At 41.9% G+C, this 20350-nt stretch overlaps 1 protein-coding gene and 1 long non-coding RNA gene across 2 annotated transcripts in view; both read right to left on the bottom strand.

Annotated features, from left to right (window-relative positions):
• Positions 1 to 18084, bottom strand: part of PLCL2 (phospholipase C like 2) — a 173759-nt gene extending 155675 nt beyond the window's left edge. The window contains exon 1 of the mRNA XM_081825979.1: positions 17698 to 18084. Within this exon, the coding sequence (XP_081682105.1) occupies positions 17698 to 18063 (366 nt within the window). The 5' untranslated portion in view covers positions 18064 to 18084. The remainder of the gene's footprint in view (positions 1 to 17697) is intronic.
• On the bottom strand, positions 8298 to 13543 carry LOC145722543 (uncharacterized). Its single transcript, XR_014146873.1, has 2 exons — positions 9369 to 13543; positions 8298 to 9156 (listed from the first exon to the last, which is right to left on the bottom strand). It is a non-coding gene; the product is annotated as an uncharacterized LOC145722543 (long non-coding RNA).
• Positions 18085 to 20350: the final 2266 nt, after the last annotated feature.

Here is a 20350-nt window from a genome sequence, read left to right on the forward strand (position 1 = left end):
GGGAGGGGGAGAGGTGGGAGAGGCAGAGAAAGAATCTTAAGCAGGCTCCATGCTGAGCACAGAGCCCAACATGGGGCTTTATCTCACAAACCTGAGATCATGACCCTGAGATCATGACCTGAGCGGAAATCAAGAGTCAGACGCTTAACCAGACTGAGCCACCCAGGTACCCCAAAGCCCGATTTTTTAAATGGTCATTTAACAAAGGAGAACATTCAAATGGCCAAGAAAACATATGAAAAGGTGTTCAACATCATTAGTTATCAGGCAACCTAAAAGCCACAATAAGGTACCATTATATAACCATACAATACCAAGTGTTAGTAAGCATTTAGAGCAACTAAAACCTGGTGGGTGTGTAAACTGATTTAACCAATTAGAAAAATCACATGATAATATCTACTAAAGCTAAACTTACTTAACCTATGTCACAGCAATTCTATTTTTAATATTTTTAATATATAAACAAAAATTTATGGGAAACTACAGAAAGCCCTGAACAGATCTCTCAACAAACCATCAAAAACCCCAAAGATAAACACATCCTTAAAACCGGCATTACATCAGGAATTCTATTAGTTCCGGTATGAAATATCTGAATAAGTCTTTTGGTACTAAATATGGACTATTAGCATGGGTTGGTAGAAATAAAAATCTAAGTTATTTGCTGTATTTCCTTCAATAATAAACATTAAACCATATTAACTATTTGAAAAATTACATCTAGTATGCCCACAGGATATCAGAGCTCAGAAGGAAGATGAAAAATAAAAGGTAGCAGGAAACCATATGGAGAGAGTCATACGGCTTGTGATTCTAATGGTAGCTGCAAATGAGGTCACTTATCCCTCTGTGGCCACACTAATTGGTCAAGAGCAAGAGAGGCTTCATCAACAATGCTCATAAAAAAACAGCCTACCCCTTCCTGGGCATTTTCAATTTAGAGAGCAGACACCTGCTACCCATTAGTCTCTCACAAGACAGGACTCGTGTCAACCTACCACTACATTATTTGATTTGCTCCTAATCGTTACCATTTATAAACAGTCTTCAGAGTATACGCATGCACAAGTATAGCATGTGTACACAGGCAGCTATCTATAGCAAAAAACAAATTCTCAAAAATAGCTGTTTGGAAGGCCACATCTTGTTCTATTAATACTCACATACTGCAGTATTACATAAGAAATTTTTTCCAATTCTGTTATGCTAATATGCAAATAAATGAACTCAACCATAGCCAGGAGCTAAATGTACTAATCAGTACAGCCTTGTGTATCTCTAACTACAAAAGAATTGTACATGATCTCTTTCCGTTCTAAAAATCCCATGAATCTACATTATTAATTACTTTTAAATCCAGCTGCTTGGTTTCTGGGATACTAATATCTGCAAATCAGCATATTTAGCATATTCCATGAAAATACCTGAATACCAATTACCTAGTAATGTGTTGTAAGTATTAAAAACATTCTATAATTTCATAACTATTTGACAATTCCAAAACAATAACAGGGATAGATACTATCAGAAGAAGCTCATCTAAAAACAAATTGTTACTAATTACTATCTGCTTTATCTTTTGGTATCCTAAAAAGTGAGTAACTGTAAATCAACATTTTGTTAAAAAAAAGAGACAAAAATGGAAAATGACCTCCCTCCTAGGAAGTTTTCAAATCCATCAAAGGAAAGCAGAGAGGAAAAGGACAAAATCCTAGTTTTGCGGATCAGACAGAAACCTATGGCATGGTGGAGAGGACTATTGCTATGGCTTTTTGTTGATTAGGCACATGTTGGCTTCATCCCAAGATCCAGCCACAGAAGGCCAAAATTTCCTAAAATTCAGTCATCTATTTTAGGACTGGTAGAAACTGCTATGATCAAGGAGTCAGAATGCCTTAGGTAAGCAGCAGAAAAAAGGATAAAGTCAGATACATTTCAGAAGATGAAATAGAAAGTGGGTGATGAGCAGTTCAAAGTGTGGGCTTTCAAGTCAATCAAACCTGGTCTCATGTGGGTTTTGCCTCTTAAAAGTTCTGTGACCTTGCCTGGAAATTCCCAAATCTTGAGGAATGAGTTTCCTTGTCTGCTAAAAGGGAATGATAAGGTCTCCCTGCAGGCTGTGGGAAGACTTGCATGAGATGATGCATACAAAGCATTTCTTAGTATCTCTTCTCCACCAATCCTTGAGTTGCAACAAAAGGTGGAATTTCTAATATTGTATGACAAAATATGCTGAGGGATTAAAGATCCTACTTCTCCAGTTCTGCCTATTAATACTCTATATTCTTTATGTATTTTTTTTTTATTAATTCTGTAGCATTCCCAATATCTTTTGACAATCCAATAATAATGTCAATAAAAAGGACTTAAGTTTCTTAAAAATAAACTAAAACTAAGCAGAAACTACACTTATCACTTAAAGAAATCAAATACCAGAAAAGAGATTAAATACTTTAACAAACAGTAAGATCTTTTGCCATGCTTTTTCAACTTTGATAGCAGAACATAAATCAAAAAAAAATTTTTTTTCCAAAGGTCTGCTCTTATTTCAGGGGCACAAAAGGGACATATCATTTATATTAACATCTTGCAGAAGAATTCTTGAACCAACCAAATTCCTGGATCTAAATTCAATGAAGGTATTTCCTTCCATTTGATTGTTTCTGAAATTATGTATGTGAAATAAATTTCTTCTTTGAAGTACACAGCCCACTGAGTTTTATTTTTTTTTATTTTTTATTTTTTTAAAGATTTTATTTATTTATTTGACAGAGAGAGAAATAGCGAGAGCAGGAACACAAGCAGGGGGAGTGGGAGAGGGAGAAGCAGGCTTCCTGCCGAGCAGGGAGCCTGATGTGGGACTCGATCCCAGGACCCTGGGATCATGACCTGAGCCGAAGGCAGACGCTTAACGACTGAGCCACCCAGGCGCCCCCACTGAGTTTTATATTCCAATCAAAACTAACTGGAGTTGGAGGAGGTCCAAAATGGCAGCATAGGAAGATTCTGAACTCACCTCCTCCCACAGCCACACCAAATCTACAGCTACATATGGAATAAGTCCTGCTTGAAAAGAACTGAAAACTAGTTGAACAACCCTCTCCACAACAAGGGATAAAAGGGCCACATCAAGATGGGTAAAAGATGCAGAGAGGCAGGGTCTTGCCAAAAACTCCACCCCAACACAACAACCCACGATAGGGAGGGATCTCATAGGTCCAGAGCTTCTCCCTGAGGAGTGAGAGTATTGTTCCCCACATGAGGCACACCAAACCTTGGGACCTGCACTGGAGAGATGAGGCCCTCAAAATGTCTGGCTTTGAAAATAAACAAGGCTTATGTCCAGGGGACCTAGAGGTCTACGGAAATCTGAGATACTCCTTTTGAGAGGTGTATATGCAGACTTGCTCATCCTAGGATGGGCACAAAGGCAGCAGTTTGAAAGGTGACTGGATAATATATGGAGATTCATTTGCTATTCATAACACATCTGCCAGAGGGGCAGGGACCAGGTGGGTTCTTTGGGGACAGGGGCACCAGTGAGTATCATTTTTGCACTCTCCCTCCACCTTGCTAGCTCAGGTGGGTGTGCATGGATACAACCTTGCTAAAGCTGCCCATATGCCCCATCCCAGTGTTCTTCTCCTCTATCTCTAAAGCTGTGGGCATGCCCTGCCCCCAGTGCTCTTCCCCAACATCACTAACGCCACAGACAGGATGCACCTTCAGCACTCTCCCACAGCCTGTTAAAGAGTTCAAAGTAATGGTCATAAAGATGCTCACCAAACTCAGGAGAAGAATAAATGAACACAGTGAGAACTGCCACAAAGAAATAGAAAATATATGGAAGTACCAAACAGAAGTCACAGAGCTGAAGAATGCAATAACGGAACTGAAAAATATTCTAGAGGGGTTTAACAGCCGACTAGATGAAGCGCATCAGCAACCTGGAAAACAGGGTCATGGAACTCACCAAAACAAAGCTGCAAAAAAGAAAAAAAGAATTCTAAAAAGTGAAGACAGGGGCACCTGGGTGGCTCAGTTGGTTTAAGCATCGGACTCTTGATTTCAGCTCAGGTCATGATCTCAGGGTCATGAGATCAAGCCCTGCACGGGGCTCGGTGATCAGCGGGAAGTCTACTTGAGATTCTCTCTCTCTCCCTCTCTCACTATCCCTCCCCCTACTTGTGCTCTCTCTCTAAATAAATAAATAAAATCTTAAAAATAAATAAATAAATAAAGAGTGAAGACAGCTTAAAGGCGCCATGGAACAACATCAAGCAGAGTAACATTCATATTATAGGGGTCACAGAAGAAGAGAGAGAGAAAGGGGCAGAAAACTTACTTGAAAAAAATCAAGGTTGAAAACTTCCCTAACCTGGGGAAGGAAACAGACATCCAGGTTCAGGAAGTATAGAGATTTCCAAATAAGATGGACCCAAAGACATCCACACCAAGAAACATAATTAAAATGTCAAAAGTGAAAGATAAAGAGAGAAGCTTAAAAGCAGCAAGAGAAAAACAACTTTTAAATACAATGTAATCTCCATAAGACTATCCGCTGATTTTTCAACAGAAACTTTTCAGGCCAGGAGGGAGTGACATGATATATTCAAAATGCTAAAAGGAAAAAACTTCCAACCAAGAATACTCTTATTCAGAATTGAAGAGATGATAAAGAGTTTCCCAGACAAGCAAAAACTAAAGGAGTTCATCACCACTAAACTGGCCTTACAAGAAATGTTAAAGGGACTTCTTTAACATGAAAAGAAAAGCTAACAACTAATAACAAGAAACATAAAAAGTAAAAATCTCACAGGTAAAGATAAATATACAGTAAAAGCAGTGGATCAGCCACTTTATAAAACTAGTATGAAGGGCGCCTGGGTGGCTCAGTCGTTAAGCGTCTGCCTTCGGTTCAGGTCATGATCCCAGGGTCCTGGGATCGAGTCCCATGTCGGGCTTCCTGCTCAGTGAGAAGCCTGCTTCTCCCTCTCCCACTCCCCCTGTTTGTGTTCCCTCTCTCTCTCTGTCAAATAAATAAATAAAATCTTGGGCGCCTGGGTGGCTCAGTTGGTTGGGCGACTGCCTTCAGCTCAGGTCATGATCCTGGAGTCCCGGGATCAAGTCCTGCATCAGGCTCCCTGCTCAGCGAGGAGTCTGCTTCTCCCTCTCCTGCTCCCCCCTCTCGTGCTCACTGTCTCTCTCTCTCAAATAAATAAATAAAATCTTTAAAAAAATAAATAAATAAATAAAATCTTAAAAAAAAAAAACTAGTATGAAGGTTAAAAGACAAAAGTAGAAAAATTAACTATAATTAAAGGACACACAAGGGCGCCTGGGTGGCTCAGTTGGTTAAGCGGCTGCCTTCGGCTCAGGTCATAATCCTGGGGTCCTGGAATCGAGCCCCATGTCCAGCCTGCTCAGCGGAGAGCCTGCTTCTCCCTCTCCCTCTGCCTACTTGTGCTCTCTCTCTCTCAAATAAATAAATAAAATCTAAAAAAAAAAAAAGGATTCACAAAATAAAAAATGTAAAATATGGTATCAAAAACATAAAATATGGGAAGTAGGAATAAAAAATGTAGAGTTTAGAATGTGTTAAAATTTAAGTTGCAATCAAATTAAAATAGATTGCTTTATAGGCTGTTATAAGGGAACCCCATGGTAATCACAAAGCAAAGCCTATTGCAGATACGTAAAAGATAATGAAAAAGCAATCACAGTGAAAAAACAACACTAAGGAAAGGCATCAAATCACAAAGGAAGAGAGAAAACGAAGAAGAAAGAAACAAAAAGGATGAATAAAAACAGCCAGAAAACAATTAACAAAATGGCAATAATTAAATACATATCAATAATTACTTCAAATGTAACTGGACTAAATTCTCCTATCAAAAGATGAGTGACTGAATGGATTTTTTTAAAAAGGGAAGATTCAGCCATATGTTCCCTATGAGAGACTCACTTCAGATCTAAGAACACACACACTAAAAGTAAAGAGATGTAAAAAGATATTCCATACAAATGGAAACAGAAAGCTTGTGCAGCTATACTTCTATCAGTCAAAATAGACTTTAAAACAAAGAGTCTCATAAAAGACAAAATAAAGGGCATTGCATAATGATAAAGGTATCAATCCAACAAAAGGATATGACATTTGTAAATATTGATGCACCCAAAATAGGAGCACCTAAATATATAAAGCAAATATCAACAGACCTAAAGGGAGAAATTGACAGCAATACAATAATAGTAGGGGACTTTAATACCCACTTACATCAATGGATAGATCATCCAGACAGAAAAATCAGTAAGAAGACACTGGCCTTAAACAACACTTTAGACCAGATGGATAATAGATATATTTGACATGGATAGACCAGATGGATATAGAGATATATTAATTGACATATACAAAACATTCCATCCAAAAGCATCAGGATACACATTCTTCTCAAATATATATGGAACATTTTCCAGGATAGATCACGTGTTAGGCCACAAAACATCACAATAAATTTAAGAAGACTGAAATCATATCAAGCCTCTTCTCTGACCACAGTGGTATGAAACTAGAAATCAATTACAAGAAAAAAAGAGGAAAAACCACGAATATGTGCAGATTAAACAACATTTTATTGAACAACCAATGGGTCAATGAAGAAATCAAAGGGGAAATACAGGCCTACCTCAAGAAATAAAATCTCAAATAAATAATCCAACTGTACATGTAATGGAACTAGAAAAAGAAGAAAACAAAGCCCAAAGTTAGTAGAAAGAAGGAAATAATGAAGATCAGAGCAGAAATGAAAGAAATAGAAACAAAAAATTAGAAATGACCAATGAAACTAAGAGGTGGTTCTTTAAAAAGGTAAGCAAAATTGACAAACCTTTAGCTAGCCTCACAGAGAAAAAAAGAGAAGACACAAATAAATCAGAAACAAAAGAAGTTACAATGAATACCACAGAAATACAAAGCATCATAAGAGACTACCATGAATAATTATACACCAAAAAATTGTCGAACTGTTGACAACCTAAAAGAAATGGATAAATTCCTAGAAACATTCAATCTTTCAAGACTGAATCATGAAGAAATAGAAAATCTGAATAGACTAATGACCAGTAAGGAGATTGAATCAATACTCAAAAACCTCCCAACAAACAAAAGTCCAGGACCAGATGGCTTCACTGATGAATTCTACTAAATATTCAATAAAGATTTAAATACCTATCCTTCTCAACTCTTCCAAAAAAACTGAAGAGGTGGGAATGTTTCCAAACTCATTTTATGAGGCCAGCATTACTCTGATACCAAAACCTAACAAGAACACCTTAAGAAAACCACAGACCAATATCCCTGATGAACACAGATGCAAAACTGCTCAACAAAATATTAGCAAACCAAATTCAAGAATACCTTAAAAGAATCATACACCATAATCAAGTGGGATTTATTCCAGGGATGCAAGAATGATTCAGTATCCACAAATCAATCAACATGTTACTCCACATTTAAAAAATGAAGGAGAAAAATTATATGATCTTAATAAATGCAGCAAAAACATTTGACAAAATTCAATATCCATTTATGAAAAAAACTCTCAACAATGTCAGTATAGATGGAATGTACCTCAACATAATAAAGGCCATATATGACAAACCCACAGCTAACCTCCCTATACTCAACAGTGAAAAGCTGGAAGTTTTTCTACTAAGATCAGAAACAAGACAGGATGCCCACTCTTGCCACTTTTATTCAACACAGTATTAAAAATGCTAGCCAGAGCAATTACACAAGAAAAAGAAATAAAGAGCATCCAAATTAAAAAGGAAGAAGTCAAACTGTCACTATTTGCAGATAACATGACCCTAAAGACTCCAGTGAAAAACTATTAGAATAAATGAATTCAGTAAAGTTTCAGGATACAAAATCAATATACAGAAATCTGTTGTATTTCTATACACTAATAATGAACTTTCAGAAAGAGATTTTTTTTTAGATCCCATTTATAATTGCATCAAAAAGAATACCTAAAAATAGGGCGCCTGGGTGGCTCAGTTGGTTGGGCGACTGCCTTCGGCTCAGGTCATGATCTTGGAGTCCCTGGATCGAGTCCCGCATCGGGCTCCCTGCTCGGCGGGGGGTCTGCTTCTCCCTCTGACCCGGGCTCCCTGCTCAGTGGGGAGTCTGCTTCTCCCTCTGACCCTCCTCCCTCTCATGCTCTCTGTCTCTCATTCTCTCTCTCGCAAATAAATAAAATCTTAAAAAAAAAAAAAAAAGAATACCTAAAAATAAATTTAACTAAGGAGGTGAAAATTCTGTACACTGAAAACCATAAGGCCCTGAAGAAAGAAATGAAAAAGACACAAATAAATGGAAAAATACTCCATGCACATGGATTAGAGGAATTAATATTATTAAAGTGTCCATACTACCCAAAACATTCTATAGATTCAATGTTATCCCTATCAAAATTCCAATGGCATTTTTCACAGAACTAGAACATATAATTCTAAAATTTGTATGGAACCATAAAAGACCCCAAATGGCTAAGGCAAATCTGAGAAAGAACAAAGACAGAGGTATCATACTCTCTAATTTTAAACTATACTACAAAGCTATAATAATCAAAGCAGTATGGTATTGGCACAAAACAGACACACAGCTCAAAGGATCAGAATAGAGAGCCTCAAAGTAAAGCCACAAATCTATGGTCAATTAACACATAAAAAAGGAGCGAAGAACAAACAATGGGGAAAGGACAGTCTTTTCAATAAATGGTGCTGGGAAAACTGGACAGTCGCGTGCCAAAGAATGAAACTAGGCCACTATCTTACAACATACATAAAAATTAACCGCAAATGGACTGAAGACTTGTATGTAAGATCTGAAACCATAAAACTCCTAGAAGAAAACATAGGCAATAAGCTCTTGACATTGGTCTTGGCATTAAATTGCTTTTATCTGACTCTAAAAGCAAAGGCAACAAAAACAAAAATAAATAAGTGGGACTATATCAAACTCAAACACTTGTACACAACAAAGGACACTATCAACAAAATGAAAAGACCTGTATTAAATAGTAGAAATTATTTCCAAATGATAGATCTGATAAGGGATTAATAGCCAAAATACATTTTTAAAAAAACCTCATATAGGGTGCCTGGGTGGCTCAGTTGGTTAAGCGACTGCCTTCAGCTCAGGTCATGATCCTGGAGTCCCGGGATCAAGTCCCGCATCGGGCTCCCTGCTCGGCAGGGAGTCTGCTTCTCCCTCTGACCTTCCTCCTTCTCATGCTCTCTGTCTCTCATTCTCTCTGTCTCAAATAAATAAATAAAATCTTAAAAAAAAAAAAAAAAACCTCATATAATCAATAGTAAAAAAAAAAAATCCAAATGAAAAATGGGCCAAGGATATAGACATTTTTCCGAAGAAGACATATTGGTAGCAACAGACACATGAAAAGATGGTCAATATCATTAATTATCAGGGAAATGCAAATCGAAACAACAATGAGATATCACTTCATACCTGTTAGAATGGCTTTTATGAAAAAGACAAGAAATAACAGGTGTTGTAAAGGATGTGGAGAAAAGGGAACCCTTGTACACCATTGGTGGGAATATAAATTGGTGCAGCCACTGTGGAAAACAATATGGAGGTTCCTCAAAAAATTAAAAACACAACTACCATATGATCCAGCAATTCTACTACTGGGCATTTATTCAAAGGAAACAAAAATACTAACTTGAAATATATATGTACCCCTATGTTCATTGCAGCATTATTTACAATAGCTAAGATATGGAAACAACCTAAATGTCCACTGATGGATGAATGGATAAAGAAGACATGGTTTATACAATGGAACACTATGCAGCCATAAAAAAGAATGAAATCTTGCCATTTGTGACAACTTGGATGGACCCTGAGTTATGCTTAGTTATTATGCTAAGTGAAGTAAGTCAGACAGAGAAAGGCAAATACCTATCACATGATTTCACTTATATGTGGAATTCAAAAAGAACAAAACATAAAACAAAGCTTATAGATACAGAGAACAGATTGGTGGTTATCAAAAGGGAACAGTCTTGGGGGGTGGACTCAATGGGTGTAGGCAACCTATGATATGGTGATGGCAACTAGACTTATTATGATGATCACTTTGTAGTGCATATAAACATCAAATTATGATGTACACCTAACACTAATATAATGTTTATACCAATTTTACCTCAATTTAAAAAAAAACAGTTGAAGTCTAAATAATATCTTGTTTGAACCCCTAAGGTACAACATCCATGTCTATTTATTCATCCATTCAGACATTTATTCAACAAGTATATACCTAAAAACATGCTTTCCACAAGACATTAAACTAGGTGCCTTCATAAACTCAAGGTAAGATGAAGTTACCTAAGAGGCAGAAAGAAACGGGGCTGTATAAAGATAGAGTGTTGGTTGGAAGGCAGAGAAAGGAACAATTCATTCTAAGAAGTGACTACCTGAGGAAGCCCTTGAAGATAACACAGAGGAGGGAAGCACCCAGGCTGAGATAAAAGAGGTAAATATAAAGGCTAAGTTGGGCGTGGAGAGCAGTTGCATGGGGCTCCGTAATAGCAGATCTACTGGGTGACCATATTATTTATCATCCAAACCAGGATGCCTTTGAATGTGAAAGGAGACACTGTTAATAATTTTGTCAGGACAAAAGGTGTAAATCTGGACTGTCCTGGGCAAATTAAGACATATGGGTGCTTGGCTCAATGAAACTCATGTTCAATACCCTCTGATCACTTAGCTGGGGCGACTGACGCATGCACACTGTTGTACTGAGGCATCAGATTTAGAAAGGCACCAAAACAAATCATTTTTGAAAGCATCTTTATAATACGTCTGAGAAATCTCTCTGGGTACATTCTGCATATTTCAAAAGACAAAACTTCCAAAATGGGCATGGCAGATCTCCAATTCAAATGGAGCTAAGTGAGTTTGCTCATCTCAGGATAAACTCTAAGTAAGAGAAACTAAAAATCAGAAAAACAAACATACTAGGTAATGCTTATTGAGTGCTTCTCAGGCACCACACATGTGCTCTGAATATTTCATACACACATCATCTCATTTAATCTTTACCACAAACGCTATGGGGGAGGGGGTTTATTCTTTCCATTTTAGAGAGTATGTAACTAGACACTCAGACTTAAATATCTTCCCCAAGGCCACACAGAAAGGAAGACGGGAAGCCAGAGTCTGATCCAAGCACCTAACTTCACACTCTCTATTTTCCTCACCACTATTCTGCCTCCTGAATAATCCAGACATGCAACACGTGGCCTGAGTGCAGCCCAAGATGTGGGAGTACAGCCCAGCTGAAAGTATTAGCTAGAACATGTTTTACCTAATTACCCCTGCCAGGTGACCCAGCACTGGTGGCCAGCAGTGCCTAGCCACCTGCCCTCCTCTACTACTTGGAACTAGGCGGGTGCCAAATGTCCTGCCAGCAGCCTGGACCATTCACATAATTGTCATGAAAGCTCAGTGTGATTAATTATATACTTTGAGCACTCTAAAGCTATGCAATTATTCTGACATAAGGGAAATAGGTACTACTGAAACTTCCCTGGTGGTTCTGACTTGTTTGAGTCATTACTAATACTCTTTTTTTTTTTTTAACTTTTTTTTTTTTTTAAGATTTATTTATTTATTTGAGAGAGAGAATGAGATAGAGACAGAGAGAGCATGAGATGGGGGAGCGTCAGAGGGAGAAGCAGACTTCCTGCTGAGCAGGGAGCCTGATGCGGGACTCGATCCCGGGACTCCAGGATCATGACCTGAGCTGAAGGCAGTCGCTTAACCAACTGAGCCACTCAGGCGCCCCCCAGGCGCCCTCATTACTAATACTCTTATGCCAAGCACAACCGTCTTGATCTACCACTATTACCAGTAGAAAAAAGCCATTCGGGCAGCTTGCAAACACACAGTGTCTGGTAAACTGGTAAAAATATTTGAATATCCCTTGCACTACAGAATGCCACTAATATAAAATAAAAAGGTAGCTAAACTAATCTAGAGGTCTGGTAGATGATTAATGACAGCCAAAACTTAGTATTAATAAGAAATAGAGAGCAGAGCATCTATTCTTTTTTTTTTTTTTAAAGTAGCTGGGCGTGGAGCCCAATCTGCAGGCTCACAACCCTGAGATCACGACCTGAGCTGAGATCAAGAGTTAGACACTTAGCCGAATGACCCACCCAGGCCCCACTGAAGCCTCTATTCTTGAACATGTATGCATAAAATAAAGTCTGGAGAGAAAATAGGAATGTTCATACTTCATTTATGTCTGCATTTTAGGCTGTAAATAACATTGCCCTATTTTGTTGAATAAGGAGGGATGGGTAACTAAAGTATTTAAAAAAGGAAAAAAGTATAACAGTTTAGTTTAGCGCCCCTTGCAGAGCACACAGAACTATAAAAGGAACTGAACAGATTCTGGGAGAGAGCATTCTAAGAAAATAACTTGAGTGACCAAGATCAGCAATTAGAAAAAATAAACAATTTCCTGTCGGTTGTCTATTTGGATTTGGTGAGAAAAAACAACAGAGATCAAACAACTGTTTTGAGGAGAGGCAGGAAAACAAGAAAGGGGGCAAGTAATTTTTAGAGTATGAAAATTAATATCCTCTGATTACTCCTGAAAACTGAACTCTGAATTGTGACAAAAGCTCTTTGAGTAGGCTGAGACAAGCAACCACGCCCTGGCCTTTCAATAGTTACCTTCTGTGGCCTAAAATGCATTAGGACAAAGTGAAGTGGAGAGTTGCTGATTGGGCATTAGAGTCTTCTGACCTAAAATATCCAGGCTGCCTATCTATCCAGACAAACTCACTTTGTGATACAGTTACTGTTTGTTCAGTATTTGTGATATGCCCACAAGTTTGCTGGGCATGCGGTTGTCGCCTCCTTCCTTCCCCCATTTGAAAAAAAATCCAAAGCCAAATGCAGATATTATTTTAAGATCCAATTTAAGAAATGGTTATTGAGTGCCTGTTATCCATGCAGAACTGATAAATACAGCCCAGCTTTTGCCTGCAAGGAGTCTAGTTTATTTAAAACATAGGCCAATATAATATAATATCCATGTGTACATTTTTACTATTTTGTTTAAATATAATTTAATCATGTTTAAATATGTAATAGATGTGAACGTCTGCTTCTTCCCACCGTGGGGTGCTCCGCATGGAGACATAGGGATATATGTTGCTATAAAGGTAGTAAAAGTGCTTTCCCTATACACCGTGATACTGTGATAGTGACAACAATGGTATTAAGAAAAATAAAGGCTGCTACCCTGGGCAAGATTCATTGTCCCACTAAAGCTGGAGGCTCTGGTCAAGCAGCCACAACAGGTACCTGCAGCTGCCTGGCTATGTTAGCTCTCGACTTCTTCTGCCAGCAGGAATAGAGTCTTTGGGTTCCCGCCAGTAAAGGGAAAAATTTTAATTTTTAAGTTGTTTTTTTTTTAAGGTTTTTTTTGTGTTTTTTTTGACAGAGAGACAGTGAGAGAGGGAACACAAGCAGGGGGAGTGGGAGAGGGAGAAGCAGGCTCCCCGCTGAGCAGTGAGCCCGATGCGGGGCTCGATCCCAGGACCCTGAGATCATGACCCGAGCCAAAGGCAGATGCTCAACCGACTGAGCCACCCAGGCGCCCCTAAATTTTTAAAGTTTAAAGGGGAAAATTAAATCCAGTGTTCCAAACCACCAATGCTATATTAATAAGACAGAAAATTTAAAATTGCAAGAGTAATCTGGGGGACAGTGGAGTGCCGCCATACCAAAATGGGGTACAAAAACCAGCTCTGGCCCCTTAGGCAAATGGTTCACCTCTCTGAACTCTTGTTTTCTTCAGCCTCCCTGGCTGTGGCAGGACCAAGTCACAGAATTATATTAAGCACTTTTCATGTGTTTTGCACAGTGTTTAATAAATAGCGCCTATTATAATTACTTTTCACTACCAAAATAATGCAATGGCTATAGTTCTTACTTATTAAAAAAGTACCAAGGATCAATGGTTGCCACAGTCTCGGCATGAGAAGAGGGGAAGACTACAGAGGGACTGGGAGAATTTTTTGAGGGTGATAAGACTGTTCTATATTTTGATTATGGTGATGGCTACACGAGTGTGTATGTTTGTCGAATCTCATAGAACTGGACACCAACAAGAGCAAATTTTACTTTATGCAAATTATATCACCTTTTTAAAAGTACCGACCACAATATTGAGTGTGGTTTTAATTAAAATAGTTTTAATTAAAATAAACCATGTAAACTAATGGGCATTTTAACTTCATTCATTTCTAAAATTAAAAGGAAATCTAAGGCCTATAATGCTACTTCATATTTTCAGACCAAGTCTTTAAATTAAAGGCTTGAGCTACTTGTAAAAAATGGATGTCGCCTAAACAATTAAGCAAATTAACTGTTTCAAAAGAAAGCGTGGATGGTACCGAATGGTGTGATGAAATGAAGTATGGAAAGAGAAAATGAAAGTGATGTTTTCATTTACTAGATTACTTAAGATGACAAATATAATGGCTCCTTCCCTCAAAGGTAATGGGCCTTTGTGAATAATCTAAAAGGGGTAACATGATTTCCAATAAGCAAGGAAAAGTAGAGAAGGCTGGTGATGAATTCCATGATTTATTTATCTTCTCAATGTATTTATAAAAGATTCTATAGGGCTGCTCACTCTGAATTTTTCATCAGCACTGTTACCATAACCAAGAACTCTTTTAGTACAGATCTGTGCATCTATTTTGGCAGAAAATGTAGTTTTACAACAATTTCTTACTCAACACCATATTTACAAAACAGATGGAGTTCCAAAGAAATCATTTCAAATGAGAAATATAATTCTGGTCAGCCTACAGTGTATTTCTGCATATGTCCTGCATCTCAGCAATAATCCCCTTTCTGTGGCCACTGCTCATCACATATGGGCTGTTATTTCTCCCTCTGACTTGGGGATCCCCACATAAGAGGAATGTCAAGATGGTAATGAAAATGGAAGCTAGGAAACAGGCACGGCTCACAAGCCTGACATTTCAACTAAAGCAACCCCATCAATACTGGCTAACAGCTCCCTGCCATGCCCTCAAGCCCCCAATTACCACCTTGCTTATCCATCTACTCCCGCCTCTATCTTTCCATCACCTGACTGAATTCATCCCTTATATTGGAAAAGAACATAAGGAAACCAGGGGAAGATGTCACTAGTGCTTTTTCACACGAGCTTCTGTTAACTTTTTTTTTTACTATTTTTTAACAAAAGTGAAATAATTTCTGCCATTCATGTGACAAAAGTGTGCACTATTCATTGCTTTATGAAATTTGACATTAAAGATCTCTTTATTCTATCAGAATATTGTCTTCATACTGTTATGTCTGTAGAAAATACCACACTAAGTTTCTAAAATCCTGATCCTTCAAGGCACCAATTCAAGGGGAAATATACCAAGTTAATTACCTAAGTATAGCATACCCCTTTCTATCACCCAGGCTTGATCAACTTTCAACTATATTTCCATGGTTTCAAAGGGTGTTTAAGAAAATACACATCAACACAAAGGAAAGAAAAAGAAGTAAATCAAGTCATCTTAGGAGGTATAAGAAAATGAACAAGATACGAGACTAATAAATACCAAACCACCAATTTTAGAAATTAACAGAACTTAGAGAAAAACATGTACTTCTTTCTCATGCCTCCATTCATTCAGGAGCAATCTATTGAGCCCTTACTATGTTCCTGGCAATGTGTATCCAGGGATACAACTCTGAACAAGAAACCACCTGCCTTCATTAGAAAAAAGAAAAATGACAAAGATATCTTTCAAAGTTTCAAAATTCAAAAACCAGTGATTGCTGAATAATTGATTTCCCCATGTGCTTCTAGAATCTTCAATGAAGAAATCTACCAACAAGGTCTCAATTCCACATATCAGAAATATTGGCAAATCATCCTTCTTCCCATGCTAAATATAAAATTAAAACAGCTGTTTTAATTAAATAAGTTACACTGTGGATCCCACTATGGACACCAATAAACCTCGATTTAAAAAAAAAAAAGTGCAAAAACAGGCCCTCCATAAAAACTGGGGAATAAAATTAAAATTAGGTAGGCTGGTATCTTCTCTGGAATTTTCACCTCAAATTCATTAACACCACAATGTGGTATCACTACAAGTATCTGGTAGTCAATAAAAACAGACATGACACATAACTCTGTTAACAGGATTGATTATCATGCATAGCTGAAAGCAACTTCCATGGAAACATAAGCTACAGAGTACAAGAAAATATAAGTCACCCTTTAAAAGCCAGGTATGCAGCAAAAATAGGTTACTTTCCTTAAACTCTCAACGCCTACTGAAGGTAGTTAATACACTTGATCTTTAAGCCCTTCACTTGTGCCCTTGCCCAGACATAAACTGTACAAACAGATGACAAAGCGAAAAGCAGTTTCACAACTGCCTGTTACAGAGAGTAGGAAGGTGGTATATTTCACTAGATTACTGCAGAAGCTGATAACACCATGAGACACTACAGAGTACTTAGAAGATTTCTGAAGGTCCGATTAAACTTCAAATACCACCAGTGTCAATTCTCTTTACTGTGGCCTGTTTTGCCCTTTCTCCCACGGGTTATCAGCCACAGGAAGGGTGGGTGCAGCCCTGTAAATGTGCTTTGCTGCTCACTGTCCTGGTAACCCCTTGATTTTCAGAAAGCAATGTCTTCATATTTGTTCTGAACTTAAGCAGAATGAGCTACTCTTGCCTAAGGCTCTGCTCTTCTTAGCTCATCAACTATTTTTGTTTTCACTCCATGTCACGAGAAATATTTTTACATTGCAGACCAAAACGTAGTATTAGAATGAAACCACCACAAACTCAGAGGAGTTCCTAATATTACTTCTTGAGTTTAAAATGCACAAAACAATTGCTGACTTTCTTCGGCTAAGTAACACTATGCAAAAGATAGCAAAACCAAGCAAACTGCTCAAAAGAACTTCCACAGAACTGGGGGCCTGCCTACTGCAGCAAGGAAAAGATTAAATTGTGCAGAACTGTAATGTCTCAGTGCTTTTGAGCCTAAGAAAGCGGAAATCTTCATTTATGTTCAGAAACATACTCCATTCCCCCATGTGACTGAGTGACCAGAGATTTTGCACCCTCTAAGTATAACCATTTGCTAGAGGCAACTAGATACAGATCAGAAGAAACCTATTAAATAAGCTCTGTTCACCACATGTTTTCACAAAACCAGTGTCTTTAACATACAATAGACACCTTACAGGGAGTCTGTTACCAGCCAAGCCTACCCCAGAAGAGCATGTCCTGCCCAACCAGGTACAGGCCATAATTCCAGGCCAGTCCTGGGAAAGATGACAGCCCCAAGTTCAACTGGGAATGTCTGAGCACAGCTTCCCCCTGCACAGTAGGGATCACCTCTCATTCTTTCCAAATGCCATTTGCATCCAATGCCTGCTCCAGCACCCCAAGCACCCGTGCACCAGTGGTTCCCGTTAGCAGGGGACTCCTCTTACAACCCGCTCCTTCCTCCACCACTCCCCTCTTGGGAACTGACCCCAGGGGCGGCTGGGGGTGGGCGATGAGCGCCCTTCTCCCACCTACCTTGATGATGCTGCTCCGGCGGGGCAGGCCGCCGGGTTTGCTTTCCCGGGGGAAGGGGCAGGCGGCCGGGCTGGGGGTCGGGGCGATCGCAGCGCCGTGGAGTCCCCCGGCGGGACTGGCTCGGGCTTCGTCCCCGGACACGCCGAGGCTGCAGTCTCCGTTGGAAACCCCGCCGCTGTCATAGCGCGCCCGCCCGTGGCCGAGGCGACCTCCCCCGCCGCCGCTGCTGCCGCCGCCGCCGCCGCCGCCGCCGCCGCCGCCGCCTTCCCCGGCTCCAGCTTTCAGGGCGCCCTTGGAGCCGAGGGCCGGACCCGGGGAGGTGGGCAGGGCCCCGCCGGCGGCGCCCCCCCGGCCGCACTCCGCCATGGGCGCCCCACGACCCGCCAGCACAAAGCCGCGTCCCCGCGTCCCCGCGTCCCCGCCGCCGCCTCGGGCCGCCGCGCGCGGCCCCTCCTCCTCTCCTCCTCCCGCCGCCGCCTCCTCGGCCGCTTCTTCCGCTTTTTTTTTTTTTTTTTTTTAATTTAGATGTGATGTTTGTTTCGAGCTCGCGTCGCACACGGTTCAAGTCGTGGCGGCAGAATTATCGGAAGATTCCTGCAGCGGAGAGAAGAGAGAGACACAAGTCAGCTTCGGCGGCGGCGGCGGCGGCGGCGGCGGGGCCCGGGCTCCCAGTACCTGGGGAAGGAAAACACGCCCCGGCACACGCGCCGCCGCGGGCGCCAAAAATAACCCGCGCGGGCCGGGCGCCCACCAGGCCACGGGGCACCCACCCCGAGGTAACGCGGCGGCCGCCACAGGGCCTCGGGGCGCTCTCCCGGGAGACTCAGAGCACCCCCCCACCCCGGGAATCCGAGCGCCCATCACGCGGGAACCCGGCGCCCAGCTCCGGGCCGGGGTGCCCACCTCGGGCTCAGGGCGAAGGGAAGCGGCGGGCGCCTGCGGCTCTGCGGCCTCGCGGAGGCGCCTCCCGAGGGTCTTGCGGCCTCAGGCGGGCGGGAGGTGAAGCCGGGTCTCCCTGGACCCCACCTCCCCAGAGGCCGTCGCGTGCCGAGCCCCGCCGCGTCCCCCCAGAATCCCCGCTGAGGCCTGCGGCACGGAGAGGAAGCGCACAGCGGGCAGGGGCCGCTGGGCTGTGAGAGTGGCGGCGCGGCCCGGGGCAGCGCCTGAAGAGGGCAGCCCAGAACCCCCGCCCCTCGCCCGCGGCGGTCTCCTCCGAGCTCGGCGCTGCCCACTGTAGGCCGCGGGGACCCTCCCCGGCCGCCCCCGACCCACCGCGAGCCGCCCGGGCTCCCACCCGAGGTCGCCGCCGTCGTGGCTGCTCCCGCCGAGGCCGGGGCAGGGGGCCGCGGGAACCTCGCTGCCAGCGAGCGGACGACAACCGGCGGCGGCCGCGGGTCCTGGCTACCCCGGTTCCCCTAAAGCTGCCGCAACTGCCAATCACCCGCCCGGCGCCCGAGGGGCAACGACCGCGCAGGCCGCGGGGTCGGGAGCGTCTGGGGCTCGGGGGCTCGGCCTCTGCGCCTTCCTGCTGCTCCCGGCCCGCGCGCGGGACTCGTTCGCCTCCCACCCAGCTCGGGAAAAGGCCCTCCGGACGTTCCCCTCTGGGCTTCCCCAGTGGGCCAGACCTATTTCACATACAGAAACCAATTCCGTTCCCCGGGCTCCTGAACTGTGAATTGATTCAACTGGTTGCAAGGATGCTGGAACGCGGGCGGGGCCGGGGGGTGAGGGGGCGAGAGGTGAAGAGTAGAGGACCTCAGCAGAGCCTGTTCTGTGCCCTCCGAGTCGCCCTACAGAGATTTATCTCCGTCGTGCCTCCCTCCCAGTGTCCTTCCTGATCCCGCCGCCAGGGACGCGGGCTCATGTAGCCCGCTGCCGGTCCCCGCCTTAGGTCAGGCTCATCTTCTGGGGCAGGATCCTACTAGGATCACAGCAGCCAGTCCCTCTTCTCTCTGGTCCTTTCCCCTTCTTCTCCTCCCCTAATGCTTCAGGTAGAGTGACCTGCCTAAAAATCAACCCTGATCTTGCCGCTCTCCAGCACAAGTATCTCCCCAGGATCTCCATCCCCCGAGCCAGACGGGCTCCAACTCCGCTGGGTGGTACCCGAGGCCCCACCCAGCCTGGCCCCTCCCACCTCATCCCAGGTTCCCCAGCCTCCAGCCTCCAGCGCTTCTCCAGGACCCCAGTTCTAGTCCAGCTCGTGTGTTTCCTTTTCCGAGAATGCACTTCCCAAGGGCACAAAGGATAGTCCACTGGGGGATGAACTTAAAGACTTTGCTTTCATTAGCATGACGTTGTAGCAAACTGCCAAGTAGCCTCTGAGGAAATGGGATTTACATACATATACATACCCACCCTCGCCTCTGAAGCAACTTCAAATACCTTCATGTTATTCTTGGGGGCGTTTTAATTCTTCTGATCTTCTGGATTCATGTTTTTGTAACCCATCAGAAAAGCTTTTATTCATCTCTAGCCAATCTGGGCCTACACACTAACAAATATTTTCACATCGATGGACCACAATGTTTTAATATTTTATTCAATCCCATCCTTTTTTTTTTTTTCTTTCTAGTTTTGGTTCAAAAAAAATTTTTTCTGTCATGATAGTTTTGCAAGAAAATATTACTCAAATAATTCAAATCAGGTTCTTAAT

The sequence above is a fragment of the Leptonychotes weddellii genome, chromosome 1 (assembly GCF_054177405.1).
Source record: "Leptonychotes weddellii isolate Sample4059 chromosome 1, ASM5417740v2, whole genome shotgun sequence".
In the NCBI taxonomy this organism is placed as follows: Eukaryota; Metazoa; Chordata; class Mammalia; order Carnivora; family Phocidae; genus Leptonychotes; species Leptonychotes weddellii.